General features: G+C 42.8%; 1 protein-coding gene across 2 annotated transcripts in view; it reads right to left on the reverse strand.

The window, feature by feature from the left end:
* The window catches only part of SMYD3 (SET and MYND domain containing 3), a 429,108-nt gene extending 421,600 nt beyond the window's left edge, over window positions 1–7,508 (reverse strand). Inside the window, exon 1 of one of the 2 annotated variants that reach the window (XM_074925584.1) lies at window positions 7,299–7,508. In XM_074925584.1, coding sequence (XP_074781685.1) covers window positions 7,299–7,462 — 164 coding nt within the window. In that variant the 5' untranslated portion in view covers window positions 7,463–7,508. The remainder of the gene's footprint in view (window positions 1–7,298) is intronic. The other variant, XM_074925573.1, reaches the window with a different exon arrangement.
* Between the last annotated feature and the right edge of the window lie 6,684 nt (window positions 7,509–14,192).

Here is a 14,192-nt window from a genome sequence, read left to right on the forward strand (position 1 = left end):
CAGGTCAGCTGTCCCGGCCATGCTCCCTCCCAGCTTCTTACATACCTGCCCACTGGCAGAGCATGAGAAACTGAAAAATCCTTAACTTAGGATAAGCACTGCTTAGCAACAATTAAAACATCAGTGTGTTATCAACATTATTCTCACACTAAATCCAAAACACAGCACTGTACAAGCCACAAGGAAGAACATTAACTTGATCCCAGCCAAAATCAGGACAACTTAATATGAGGTTATGCATCTTGAATACAACCGAAAATCTGTCTGGAACTCTGACTATCACTTGAAGGGACATAAGACACCATACTTCTCACATCTTTAAAGTGTTATTGCCAACAAACTCCAGGCACCAAGTCATGCTGACCAACTGTAATTCATTTATGTGGTAAGTCTAAGAATTATTTTTTATACATAAGTTTAAGGAATTTTAAAAACCTTGTTATTTCAGTCTATTAACAATCATGGAAATACAATAGCCTATTAAAAAAAAATAGCTTTTTATATAAGCAAACTATAAAATGGGGATATTGGTTTAGATCTGAAAAATATAATCTTAATTTCTTGAGAACCGAAAGTTAACAATCAAAGAATGTATCATTAAATATTAGTTTTCCAAATTTCAGTATTCCTGTAGAACAAAAAAGTATACCAAGAACACCAAGAGCAACAAACAGTATGTTTTCAAGAAGCTAACATAGTTTTAAAGCTATCTCTGTATTAACCAGCAACAGAAGTATTTTTCAGAGACAAGGAGACAGTGTATATTTTATAGCCTCACAAATTACTGGAAGCGTCATATATGTTAAACTTCTATCTGGGTAAAGAACATCCCTTAGATCACACGTCATAATCATCCAGCGTACCTGAAAGCAGCAGAATTCAGGTGCTGTGCTAATGGAGGCACTCTCTTTGGTGCTTAAGGAAGCGTCTTAGGTTTGTTGATGAGTGACAGCACCTTCGTGAAGAAATCCCCATTGCTACAGAACCAAAATAACCAGCTCCTCTCCTCTCAATCTCCCAGCTGCAGGGTGAAGGAGGTACACTTGGAGGGTTAAGGGCTAGCTGTCCTCAGGCAGAGCTGTGTTAGTCCATGCCAAAGTCACAGTAGTATGAAGGATCATGCAATCGCAACCACCCCCCTTGTCACTCTCTTTCTGAATCAAATCCTGCTTCTCTCTACTTAAAATATTCCACACAAGTGGTTATAACTTAATGGTATTTTTGTACCTTCAGGATGCCTTTAACCTAGGCACTCCATACTTCAACAACGGTATGCCAACTTTCATGATGATGATGGTTTATTATATTATTACTATTATTAATAGTAACACTAACAGCTAATTTAAGAGTGTGTCTCTGCTGAAGATACAGTACTGAATGCACAGTCCTGAAGGTAAAGGTGTGTTCATTCAGCTATTTTTAAGCCAGGTGAAGTAGAGCAAGCATCATACACTTGCTGATCAGTGTTTAGCACTTCACCTAACTATTTACCAAATTCTTGGTTGAAGCAAACAGCGTCTTCAGAAAGGCACTGACCCTAACACTACAGATACTCTTTTGCAAAGAAGGTACCATCATGCAACACAACGTCACGTGTTCTCTCAAGACACTGCTTCCATAGGGATACACACTATCAACAAACACATTTGTTTGTTATCAAATTTATATTGAGGAGCAAATCTTTACTATGTATCCTACTAGTCACGTCCAGCTCTCACACTACTTCAGGACAGTAATTTTAATTGCTAATGAAATATAATTCAAAACAGCTACCCTATCTTACTAGATCATCTATAGTGGAGTATTTTAGACAAGCCTTCTATAAAAAACAACATGAACCTATCATTAGGAAGTACAGGATTATCTCTGAAGAAGAAATCAAAAGGGGAAACAGTTATCAAAATCTGCCATCTGGTCTACATACAACATAGACCTTGTAACACTAACCAAAGAATTTCACTATACAAATAGTGCTAACAACCCAATAAGGTAAGGAAGGGATGTTAGTTTTTCTACTGGTAGATGCACTAAGTATATATATTTACATATATAAACACTTCAGTATTTAAATTCACAATAATACTCACTTTAATTGAGATAACACTAAGCAGAACCACTGCACTAGCTGAGTTTTCCTCTCTGAAACAGAGCAGCAAACTCTGCCCCCAACAGCCATCCTTATCCTGCCTGGGTATCTCAGACCCTTGCTATAAGGACCCAGTCAAGGTCACAGAATAAGTCAGCACTATAGCAAGTCTGTGACCCCAAATCCTGGTAAGACCACGCTGCCTCTCAGCAGGCAGTCCAGAAATGAGATACTCTACACATCATTACCCATCCTCTGCCTCATCCAGCACTTCTCACACTGCCAAGAGCTCCATCCAACAACATTTATCACTACAAGCTGGGAGACAAAAGGAAGTATAGAATTACACTTCACAGTATAAAGCCTCAAACATTAGTTTTGTATATAAGATCACTAAAATCAGTGTCCAGCACAAAACTTTAATTTGCGTTCCTGTACTGCCATCTAAAGATCAGAGTGAAAAACAGGAACAGTAGCAGACTTTTACCTGTAGTCCTGGAAATGAGAGGTAATGATTTTTCTGATATGTAGCTTTGAACAATGATCACACTGCTTAGTAAGTGAAAAGCAGATTCATGAAACAGTTTGATTCCACATCCTACTTCAGCAGTACTTCGATTTTTCTACTTCCATACATTAAAAAAAGACCTACATATGGGTATAATGTATCACTCACTAATTTAACCAAGTCCATTGAATAAGAAGCCTTCAATCTGATGAATAAGAAAGTCAGCTTGCACAGTCTTAATCTATAACTCTGTCTAGCCACAGTATGTTTTGCAATGGAAGCTAGATTTGTGGAAAATTATTTTTAACTTCCTTATTTAACTTTAATTTAACTGATATCACTACTTAGAAAAAAAGACAAACCTTCACAAATGCATAAATTTCATGACGTATCAGTTGGTAATGCCACTATTTTTCCCCAAAAACCTTGCCCTGGTTACACTTTTATATCCAAACGCTTAAGATTCATTTTCATTCCACCTGTTGCTGCACTCAGCCTGTCTTGTGAAGTCTGCAGCCTCCCACAACTTGAAGTTGAAAAGGTACAGGCAGTCACTACCCCAAAGGACTCTGATGTCATGAGTCAGACTTCACAGATATTAGCTAAAAATCTTTCTTGTTTTCTTAATGCGCTGAGGTTAGATGCAAGTGTGACCTGGAACACAGTCAGACTTTTCTCTGGGAAAATGAGGATCACATTATCATTACTTTAAACAGAAACTGACATGAAACAAAACACTGGGAATGCTTCAATAAAACAAAACATTAAAGACTTTCAAACAGAAAGGAAAAAATTTTTAAAAGGCAAAGGCTAGCTGTATGGAATTGTCTCTCCTCTTCAAGTCTTGGCAATTACACATGGTTCTGGAGTATCTACTGTTTTGCCAATTATCAGGCCTAGCATAAAGGACACAGCCAGCATAAAGATGAACCAATAACCAAATTCTATTTGATACAAAAGGGTCAGTACATGGGTGAGCACTGGGGGTACAAACAAGTCAGTCAGATTATATATAATCGACATCAATCCCACTGACCCCAACAACAACACCACATGACCAACAATGGGTGGAATAAATGGTGAAATGCAGTTTCCCATGGAAGGGACAGGAGACAACCGAGTCAACAAGCCAAACACATAAGACCAAGGAAGCCACATACTGAATCTCTACACAGCCTGCGTTTACAAAAGCCAGACCTGACTGGAGCCCAGTTCCAGGGAGGCAGGAGGTCCTTCCCCAACAGGGAACTCTGCAAAGTGCATCCACCTCACAGACAGACACTGCCCCTGCCTGCAAGTGGTCCCAGCTTTTACCCCTCAGTGGGACACCTGACCCTTGGTTACTTAATGCAGACACCCGGGGCTCATTTACCCAGTGGCTCTCCCTGCCAGGCCGGCCGCACCCTGGAGGGAAGTCTAAAGGCAAACTCACCCCCCTTTGTGAAGGGCTGTGGGAATCACCCATATGTCAACCTTAATTTGGGGCTTGAAACCCCAGCATTTCATTCGGCCCCTTAACATATGGGTGGACCACAGCCCTCACATGATCTCTAAGTGTGACATCTTTATCCTGTATTTGGTTACAGACACTGCCACAGTCATCTCAGCTGTTTCTTCATATTCTTCACTGTTGTGGTCTTTTTCATTGGAAGATCAGTGTGACTGTGGATCTGAAGGTGATGTCATCTGCTCAGCACAGTTCAGTGTCAACTTGTATTCCAGTCTACTAGAGCCTTTACTATTTGAGAGGACCAGTTTTTCCAGAATATTTGTAGCTCCACGTGGGGACGTCGGTCCTCCTACGCCCAATGTACCGGAGCTTGGCCAATATTTCAATATGGATTACAGTACCTACTGTCTCTTGAAGGGTACAGGTCAGAATACTGCTGCCATTCGTGGTTCTTCCCCAGAACAACCAAACTGCTCCCAGAGGGCCCACCATTAGCAAAGGCGGGATCCTGCTGAGGATCCAGAGGGGGTGCTGTAGACTGAACAGTTTCTGAACAGTGTGCTTGATAATTCTGCTCTTTTCTACAGGGTTTCTATAACCCTCTCTGTTTGTACAGCCTCCATAATTCACTGGTGTCAAGACCATCAAATTTAGCAAGAGGTACACCATCTTTCAATAAAGCTTTAAACAATTGTCCTCGAGACAGCCGACGTCTGGTATTTTTACCGCATCGGGTGTCTTGGCTCTGTGTATTCTCCCAGGGACCCCGTTGACGTTGGAATTCTCGATAGCCCTGATGCTCCCTGGGAGTCCATTCTCCAAGGTCACCTCACTGATGCATTTTCTCCAGTACATCTCTAATGGGATTTCCTGTTTGACTCAGTAAGAGAGACACAAGAACATTCTTATAAGCCAGTGGAACAGTTCTAATGGTTGCATTTCTCATAGGCACAGACAATCGAAGTTGCATCAACACATCAACATGGCCTACATGAATGGCCAGTTTCATTCCTTCTTCTTCAATCGCTGTATACCATCCCGCAGAGTATACCATGGCTGGTCCGAACCTGGCCAGGAATTCTCAGGGGGGTATTTTGCCTTCCACCCCACAGCAGCTAAAGCCAAAAGATTAGTACTGTCATCATTAGTCCAAAACGCTTCCTGTCCCAGAGGGTCTGAACTCAGAGTTACAAACTTTCTGCAGTCAAAATTATCCAGGCTAACCCCTGATGCTCCCTGATCATATAAACGTACCATACAAGTAAGCAGGGGCTCTCCTGGTCTCTGACTGAACCATGCAAGAACTATCACTGATTTCTTGCTGTGTGAAATCTTCCATTGTAGGTCTATTTACTGGTGGCTCACCCTCAGAAAATTCCACCTTCCTGCTAAAGACTGGTCTCACATCTGCAGAGTCATCTGAGGCACCAGCCCCATCAGACTCTGCAGGGTACCAGACATCATCATCCGAGTCATCAGGGTTACGGTGTACATCCACCTATATAACCTCTGAGTGGACCTTCTTATGACTACATTGTCCCTGTCTCTTCCCACATTTACACTGGGCAACTTGTACTGTATCCTTCTCAGGTACAGTTTTAGAAGTGTCTAGTTTATCAGTAAGGAGCTTGTTTACAGATTCTAATGTCATAATCTGAGCTCGCATACAGGAACATTCAGCCAGTAAGTGACCTTTTTGCTGGTGCTGTTTCTTATATGCTGTTAATAGGATCCATCCCTGTCTCCTGAAGGTTACAGCATCCTGTGCCTTACTGAAGAATTTTTGAATATTTTCTAATACATCCTGCGGTTCAGCCTCTGCCAACCGCTTCCCCCACTGTTCACATGGTCCTCCAAATTTAATTCATTCGAGGGCCAGCGAACTACACACAGGATGTTCCCAACCAGGAACTTCAGACAGGGCCATCCTCGTCGCCAATTTTGTTTTGCCAATTATCAGGCCTAGCATAAAGGACACAGCCAGCATAAAGATGAACCAATAACCAAATTCTATTTGATACAAAAGGGTCAGTACATGGGTGAGCACTGGGGGTACAAACAAATCAGATTATACATAATCGACATCAATCCCACTGACCCCAACAACAACACCACATGACCAACAATGGGTGGAATAAATGGTGAAATGCAGTCTCTCATAGAAGAGACAGGAGACAACCAAGTCAACAAGCCAAACACATAAGACCAAGGAAGCCACATACTGAATCTCTACACAGCCTGCGTTTACAAAAGCCAGACCTGACCGGAGCCCAGTTCCAGGGAGGCAGGAGGTCCTTCCCCAACAGGGAACTCTGCAAAGTGCATCCACCTCACAGACAGACACTGCCCCTGCCTGCAAGTGGTCCCAGCTTTTACCCCTCAGTGGGACACCTGACCCTTGGTTACTTAATGCAGACACCCGGGGCTCATTTACCCAACGGCTCTCCCTGCCAGGCCGGCCGCACCCTGGAGGGAAACCTAAAGGCAAACTCACCCCCCTTTGTGAAGGGCTGTGGGAATCACCCATATGTCAGCCTTAATTTGGGGCTTGGGGTTGAAACCCCAGCATTTCACCTACTAATACGTTTCAGGTATTAAAATACAGATCTCCTACAAACAGGTCTATCACAATCTATCTTGCTGGAAAATTGCTTAAGTGAAGAAGACAGTCATGCTGGTTTGGGTTTTTTTGTTTTTTGTTTTTTTAAAATACACACGCAAAGCTGCTGTGGGTTTGTCAGCTTTTACTTGTAAGGCTCTGGAGGGTGGCCGGCCTGTATTCAGCCCGCTCCTCAGCCAGGATAAACCTGCGAGGGCAGCAGCAGCTCACCCGCTCCCCGCTGCCCACTTGAGGAAGGCCGGTGCCTCACGGCTGCCCCCACGCGTGCCCAGGGCAGAGCGTCACGCTCCCGCGGCGGAGCTTTATCCCCGCCCCGGCCGGCAGTCACACCGCCATCACCCCAGCCCGCCACCCCGCCGCTGCCCTCTGCCTCCCGAAGCGACAAGCCACCCAGCAGCCCGCTCCTGCCCTCGCCAGCCTAAGGAGAGCCTCCGGGGACGGGGGGGCCTGGCGCCTCCACCCACCGCCAGCCCGCCGAGACCCGGCTCGGCCTGCGCCCACCAGCAGAGAGGGGCCCCCAGCCCGGCCCAGCCCGGCGGCTCTGCCCCGCCTCAGCGGAAGGGGCGGCGCTGGCCGGGCGGGGCCGGCGAGCGAGGCGGTTGCGGCGTCCCCCCGCCAGCCCGCCCGTCTGTACCTGCGCAGGCAGCGGTGGCACACGTCGCCCCGCTGCTCCTTGGTGACCACGTAGGCGAAGGGCTCGGCACGGTAGAGCAGCTGCCCGGGCCGCACCCGGCGGCGGGAGCGGAGGCCGCTGCCCTTGCCCGGGCTGGGGAACCGCTCCAGCGCCGCCGGCTCCATCCGCCCGCCCGCCTGCGCCGCCACAGAGAGAGCGCGGGGCCGCCCCGCCCGTCGCCGCGTGACGCGGCACTGCCGCCGCCATCTTAACGGAGGGGAGGGCCGCCCCCGGCCGTCGGGATGCCGCTTTGCCGCCCGCTAGCTGATGCCTGCGAGCGTTGGTGCTAATCGCTGTAAGGGGCCTCAGACAGGAATGCACCCAAGGACATAATTTTTGCAACTGTGATGGGTACATCCTGGGGAGAGCAAAGAAACTAACATACACCTGTGGTCGTCAAAGAAAGCTGAGAAACTTTACAGACAGAGCAATTAGCCAAGACGAGGCCATATATGAAAAAAACCCTCGGAGTTCATGGAAAGGACACTAAGACACCTCTTCAACAACCACTAGGGACCACCACAGACCACCGAAAACCCTCATGGAAGCCCCTCAGAAACCCTTCCCCAAATTTTAGTAAGCTTGTGCAATGGATTAACATACACATTAGATCCTCTGGAAATAAGTGTGTACTTCCCGGGAATTACATTAATTTCTTCTATTGTATATAATAAGTGTGCTTTTGTCTTTCAACATGCACATTAGGTGGAGTGATCCCCCATGCGTCCAGTGCTGCAACAAAGAATGCCTGCCTTCTATAAACTTCAAATCTTAGAGGGTTCTTTTGAGATCGAATTTATAGTAACAGCTTGAGTGGAGGTTTTGCAGTGCATGTTTTTCCTGGCCGAGTCCAGAGATTTCACCTGTACAGAGAGGTGGCAGGGCAGAGGGTAGACCTCTTCCTGAAGCAGGGGAGTTAGTAATACATTTCCGTTAACAAACACGTCACCCTGTGATGCTAAATGAAGTGGTTACCAATGTTTCCCCAGCCAATAACAACTAGAGAGCATGTGGGATTTTTTTTCAGTTACTTTGTAAGTTTGTTGGGTGGGTTGGTTTTTAAAGGCAACGAGGCAGAGAGAAAATGTCTAACCGTAAATCTTGTTAACCACAAGACTAGGGATCTTTCTGACACATGCACCCTGCAGCACCCTGCAGCAGCCACAGTCTGGCCTCAGAAGAAACTTGAAGTGATGGGAAGTTTCAGCTGACACATTAGCCTTGTCCGGCACCATTACTGCTTCATTTCCGTTCTGACCCAGCCTCAACACTGACACGGAAATGGAAAAAATACATATGAAAATAAAAGTGGCATGAGGACATCTCGAAGTTGCATACCCACAACTTTGTATGTAATTTAGGAAACTTCCCCAAGCCCTCCGCTGTGTAGAGGTGGGTGGCCCTCCTTGTCCCAAATCTGATTTCTTCACTCGGTGTGCAAAGAGCCAGTCAACACAGTGAGCTGAGATACTTGTCTTTATTTCTAGTCTGCAGAGTAGGGTGCCGGCCATCTAACACCAGCCAGCACCCCAAACACATCTAGCGTTCCTTTTTTGTAGTAAAAATGCAGCTGATTGGTATTCTCAAACTTCCTTGTCCACCTCTCACTCACTCTCATCACACATATGCATTTTATCTCATGTAGAAAACATCGGGGGAGGTCCCCTAATCAGCATGTTCATTACTGACAAGTGGGTGTGTATTTTAGTATTATAATTACCTAAGGTTACTATAGGATACACTCTCATCTTTATTCCAAAATCATGCACATAGAACTGCAAAGCAGAAATTCACAGCATTCTTATCCCAGGAGTTTCTGTGTTCTTTGTTAGAGGTATGTTCCAAGGTTACAGTGTGGCCAAGGTTGCGTACTCTCCCACAAGCCTGAATAGCTGCTGGGTTTGGAATCTCTGTAACTCTTAACCCTGTTCTTTCAACATCAGCCTCAGCCCAGGGCTGTGTCCTCCAAGGAGCAGCAGGGAACCAGAAAGCCCCACCAAGCCAGGCAGCTGATGTGTGTGAACACAGCAAGTCCACTGCATCCTTCAGTGTACTGCAAAGGGAAAATCATACTAATTTTGTACACGGGTTTGCCAGCAGCTTTTCTTCACTGACGCGACACTGAAATCAGAGTAGAGAAGTCAGATGTCGGGCAGTGGCTTCACTGTATGTAAACCCATTTGTTGCAGATGATATACCTTTCAGTCCATTATCTTGATCAAAATATTAAACCGTTTTTTTCAAAAAGGAATAGATATGATAATGATTCTGTCATACATCCCAAAACAGGACATTTTACTTATGAGCTAGCATCTGGACATATTTCTGGATCTCACTGTGATCTAAATACAAAGAAGTATGGCTGGGCTGGAAGCTGCTTGGCACCTGAGCGCTGGCAGTGTGTATCACTGGGAATGCACCCCACAGACCAGCTGCTTTTTGTCAGAGCCATCAGTTAGAGGCACCAGATAAATGACAGGAGAAAAGCAAAACAATTTTATGATTAACTAAGAGCACCACTCTGAAATGGTGATCCTCAAAACCCATGAGACGGTAAGTGCTTTCCATGTGGGTCTACGTGGCGTTTGTTCATTTATGAAATTACACACGTGACGCAGGCTACATGCGCTAAACTGCAGACAGACTTAGTCTGGTTTTCCTTATTATGCCTATAGAGGGAGTTAGGGCTTGTGTTTTGGAAAAGAGTGTTGTGTCGTCCTGTCAAAGAACGTTGAGAGACAGACCCAACAGTTCTGCAAAACAGCTTTTCGCTTCTAAAACATACTCAGTTTTGTTCTCAGTGATGATTATTTCAGTCTGCAACTGTTTTCATCCAAGTTGCAACAGGGTAACCAGAAATGGCAATATGCATATCCAAAATACTGCTATTGGGAAGAACCAACGTACATCAAGCCACAGGATTCCCACAGAAAAATATATTTTGACATTCTCTTAAATGCTGCAGTGACATAATTCATTACCAAAAGAACTGACAGCAATCTGGCTGCCAGTTAAATAGCTATGCACATTACTATGTTCATCTCTAGTTCTCCTAGCAAATTTTTCAAAAGTGTTCAATTATAGTGATATTGTGAGATACTCAAGAATTATCCGTAACAGTTATTAAAATATTAAATGACTACCTCTGTATTTGGCTTGTATGCTTTACTCCTACACCTATTTCATCTTCTGTGTTTCCCCATCTATCTTGTTTTATTAAGTTTCTAAACAGGCATTGCCCACAACCTATGGCACACAAAAACCCAATAATAACAAAAGTTAATGTCTATCTCTTGGGTGGATAAACTTAAGAGATGAATGGTCAAACAATACACAAAAAGCATGAACTTAAAATCCTACCCAGGAATCACAAAAAGTGCGCTCAGGGAAGAGCTGATATGAATATACAATACCAGATGTAGCTTTCATTATTTCTTCAGTCTTCCAAGTCAGGTTTTCTCACATGTCCCATAACACAAAATCTCACAAGTACAAAAATGTGTCTGAGGGAATGTCAGTCTTTTCACACACACACACACACAAATAAAATCACAACCTCAGAGAGCCCAGCTACTGTAGCAAAACAGAATGCCTGAAGAAAGGGGCTTTCATCAGTTTGGCGTAAGTTGTACACAGCATTTCAACTGATACGACAACATAATTGTAGTAATACAGGCTTTTCTAGTATAGATAAGCTTTTAAACACAACATAAATGTTTTCATTGATGGAGTGTTGGATATTTCGACATCTCTAAGATGAGCCTGGAAAGCTGATCCTGGATATCTGCATCTACGGTTTATAGACTGGTCTGCCTAGGAGGGCCATTCAACACAGGCTTGAACAATGACGATCAAATGAACGCCCTACTCAGGTAGGTCTGAATTTTCTGAAAAGCATAATGATATTATGGCTGTATATTCCAATAAATGGTCATTTAGCCCCTGACTATATTTAGTTGAATTAATCCCTGTTGGTAGTATGGGGTATTTTTATATGACCAAGTCATCCACTGACCTAGACAGGTCACACTTCCCAACAGCTATTTGAAATGCATGACACATTCTGGACAGAAGAAGCTGTCAAGGTATGTAATGGAGGCACTGTTGTGGGAAATATAACTTAATTGTGGCTGATGCTGCTGAATTAGTCATACTTCCTTACTGGCAGTAGATGAGACACCATAGTGGAAGTTTAGCTCTTCTATCTCAAGACAGCATGTTTTACAACATGAATTTACAGAAAGAATTGCAGTAATGAAATAATCCAAATTCTGCTCTTCAATCATAAATGTGCAATACCCATTCCAATCCACTCAGCAAAAAAATGAAATTTTCTGGGAGAAAAAATCTGGCTCAAAACACAAAATGTTCAAGTTTGATTAGTACAAATCTGTGTCGCTAATGGCATAAAATAGCTATCAAATAATTAGTTGAAAGCTTGTAAGCACAGATAGATCTTTTACGAACACACAGGAATTCTTGAAGAGGTCTCTTCACTTTTAGTTGGTGTGCTAGTTAAAAAATTATTCTAGAATGTAAAATTTAAAAACTCACTGTAGAAGCATTTTAAGCACAAATTCATAATAAATTTCACTCAGTTACATAGATTTTACCTGCTGACTTTTTACTATGAACTTTACAAAAGCTTTATACTTGAGTCTTGCCTGTCTCAAACACAGTAATTTCCTTCAGGTGGCAGAAACATGCTTCTGAAGTTCATCAGCACAATTTCTTAGCTGTTTATGTGGTGTCTTATCAAGAGGATCAATTACATTGAGTGTTAAAAGTCTTGCATACATTACGAGTAATCGACCATTCCATGTGGTGTATCTTAACTACCCCTAATTTCCCTTGGGCTTCGTATGCTTGCTGCGTGTTGTGTTCTATCAGCTGGAGACAGCCAGTGTGTCTATTTTTAGCAGTGACACGTTAAACAGCATACACAAGGAAAGGCGCAATAACTATTGAGCAAGGATACAATGTGAGTGACTAAACATCTCCCACAGACTTGTTGTCTTTTCTGGAAAAGTTACTTGTTATTTTAATTTTCTCAGTGTAGCTGAAGGTACGGCTTTGCTAATTAAAGGCTTGCAAAGCTTAGTTTTCAAACTACAGCCCCACAGATGGTGTTTAGCCTGCCAGAACAATCAATTCAACATGTTTCTCAGGAAGCCTCAGGTTCTTCCTATCACACACATCTTAAACTACATGACACAATCTGTTTCTTGAGTTTTATTACCTGCAAGGCTAAGCTAAGCTGTAATTATTAAAATGGCCAATGCTGAACAAGCCTAGTAGCCAGTACATACACATTCCACCTTAACAACCCCTTATCACATAATTTACCCTGTTAATTAGTACAAGGTCACAAACCCTTCTTCTGGATCAAAAGTGAACTACTTATAGAATCCAACTTGACTGATCCTCTAATTCCAAACAGCAAAATTTCTCATTACCCAGGCATCTAAGGACCAAGTTTCTTTCTATTTGTGTTTGCTATGATTTTAATATAGTTAAGTAGTAAAACTTTAGGCAATTGCCATCACAGTCATGAGATTTTCTTTTCTGGGCAGATGAATGGCACAAATGATGAGGGCCAGTAGAAAAGACTTAGCACATCTGAAGTTAGGATCAATATACAAGCTATTGGTGCTTTAATATGACATGTCAAAAGCCATTTTCTTGGCAGCTAAGAAACAGTATTTGAAGAGTGGGAGCAATACTTAGGAGTTCTACTTGATATATACCATGTGTGGTTCGTGAATTAAATCGGTCTTGGGGGGAAAAAAAAAAAGACAGACACCACAACCCCATTCTGGAAATTGAAAGGAATATGCTATACTTTCTATTATATTATATACATGTTGTAACCTTCATCTCATCCAAGATCTCAGATTGAAAGACGGGAAAACACAGGAAGAAATAAATCTGCCTGAAAGCTTGCAGCTAATCAATGTAATTTAAAAAATATATTACTTTATATCTTATAATTAGTATCGTAACACAAAACTGTAAAAAAACCCTGAATTTTAAAGCATATTCAAAGGTTGGTACTAATTTAAAAATACTTTTTATTACGTACTTATCTGGCACAGTAACTCACTTACAAATTAATGCACTTTGAGAAATGGGAAACTTTGCTATCCCACCATGATAGAAAGTAGTTCTCATAAACCTTTTGGTCTCAAAGTTAGCATGAAGATCTTCTCTTCTGAGAAGGTCTGGCATTTTAAATTTTGAGTGAATCTGCAGTTTTGTCTTCTCTTTGAATAGTATTTTTGAGGGTTATTAAACTGTAAATATTAACCTGAATTTATATACTGTTTTCCTAGCTGAAAGTTCTGTCTTTGCATTTACATGAATCAAAAATAACTGAAGAGATGTTGGCTCCATTTTCCATCAACATGTCAAGGAATATGGCAAAGCAAAGGAAAGGAACACAAGTAGTACAGGGTTGGTTAAAAATGGTAACAAAAAAGCATGAAAGCCTTTATATACAATTTAAAATTTCAGCAGCAAAAGTTTCCATTCAACATTCTCCTGCAGAAGCGCCAACAATGAAGTACTGACTGGAGTGCATCAACTAATCAAATCCATGGACCTACTTCAATTTCACTCGTCCATACGTATTCACATACACCAGTAATTTTTACTTTTTCCCGTCTCTTCCATCAATACCAAAACCATTTCTATGATGACAGCCATTGTCCTCTTCATTTCACATTTGTGATCAGGGCTTAACGGCAGAGTTCTGGGTAACACTAGATCTCCTCATTTCAAGTCCCCAGTTACACAACATTCCTCTACTTACAGACTCCTGCTGTTACCTTGGGAGTCTCTGCATTGGCTCAGTAA

This window comes from Athene noctua, chromosome 1 (genome assembly GCF_965140245.1).
Source record: "Athene noctua chromosome 1, bAthNoc1.hap1.1, whole genome shotgun sequence".
In the NCBI taxonomy this organism is placed as follows: domain Eukaryota; kingdom Metazoa; phylum Chordata; class Aves; order Strigiformes; family Strigidae; genus Athene; species Athene noctua.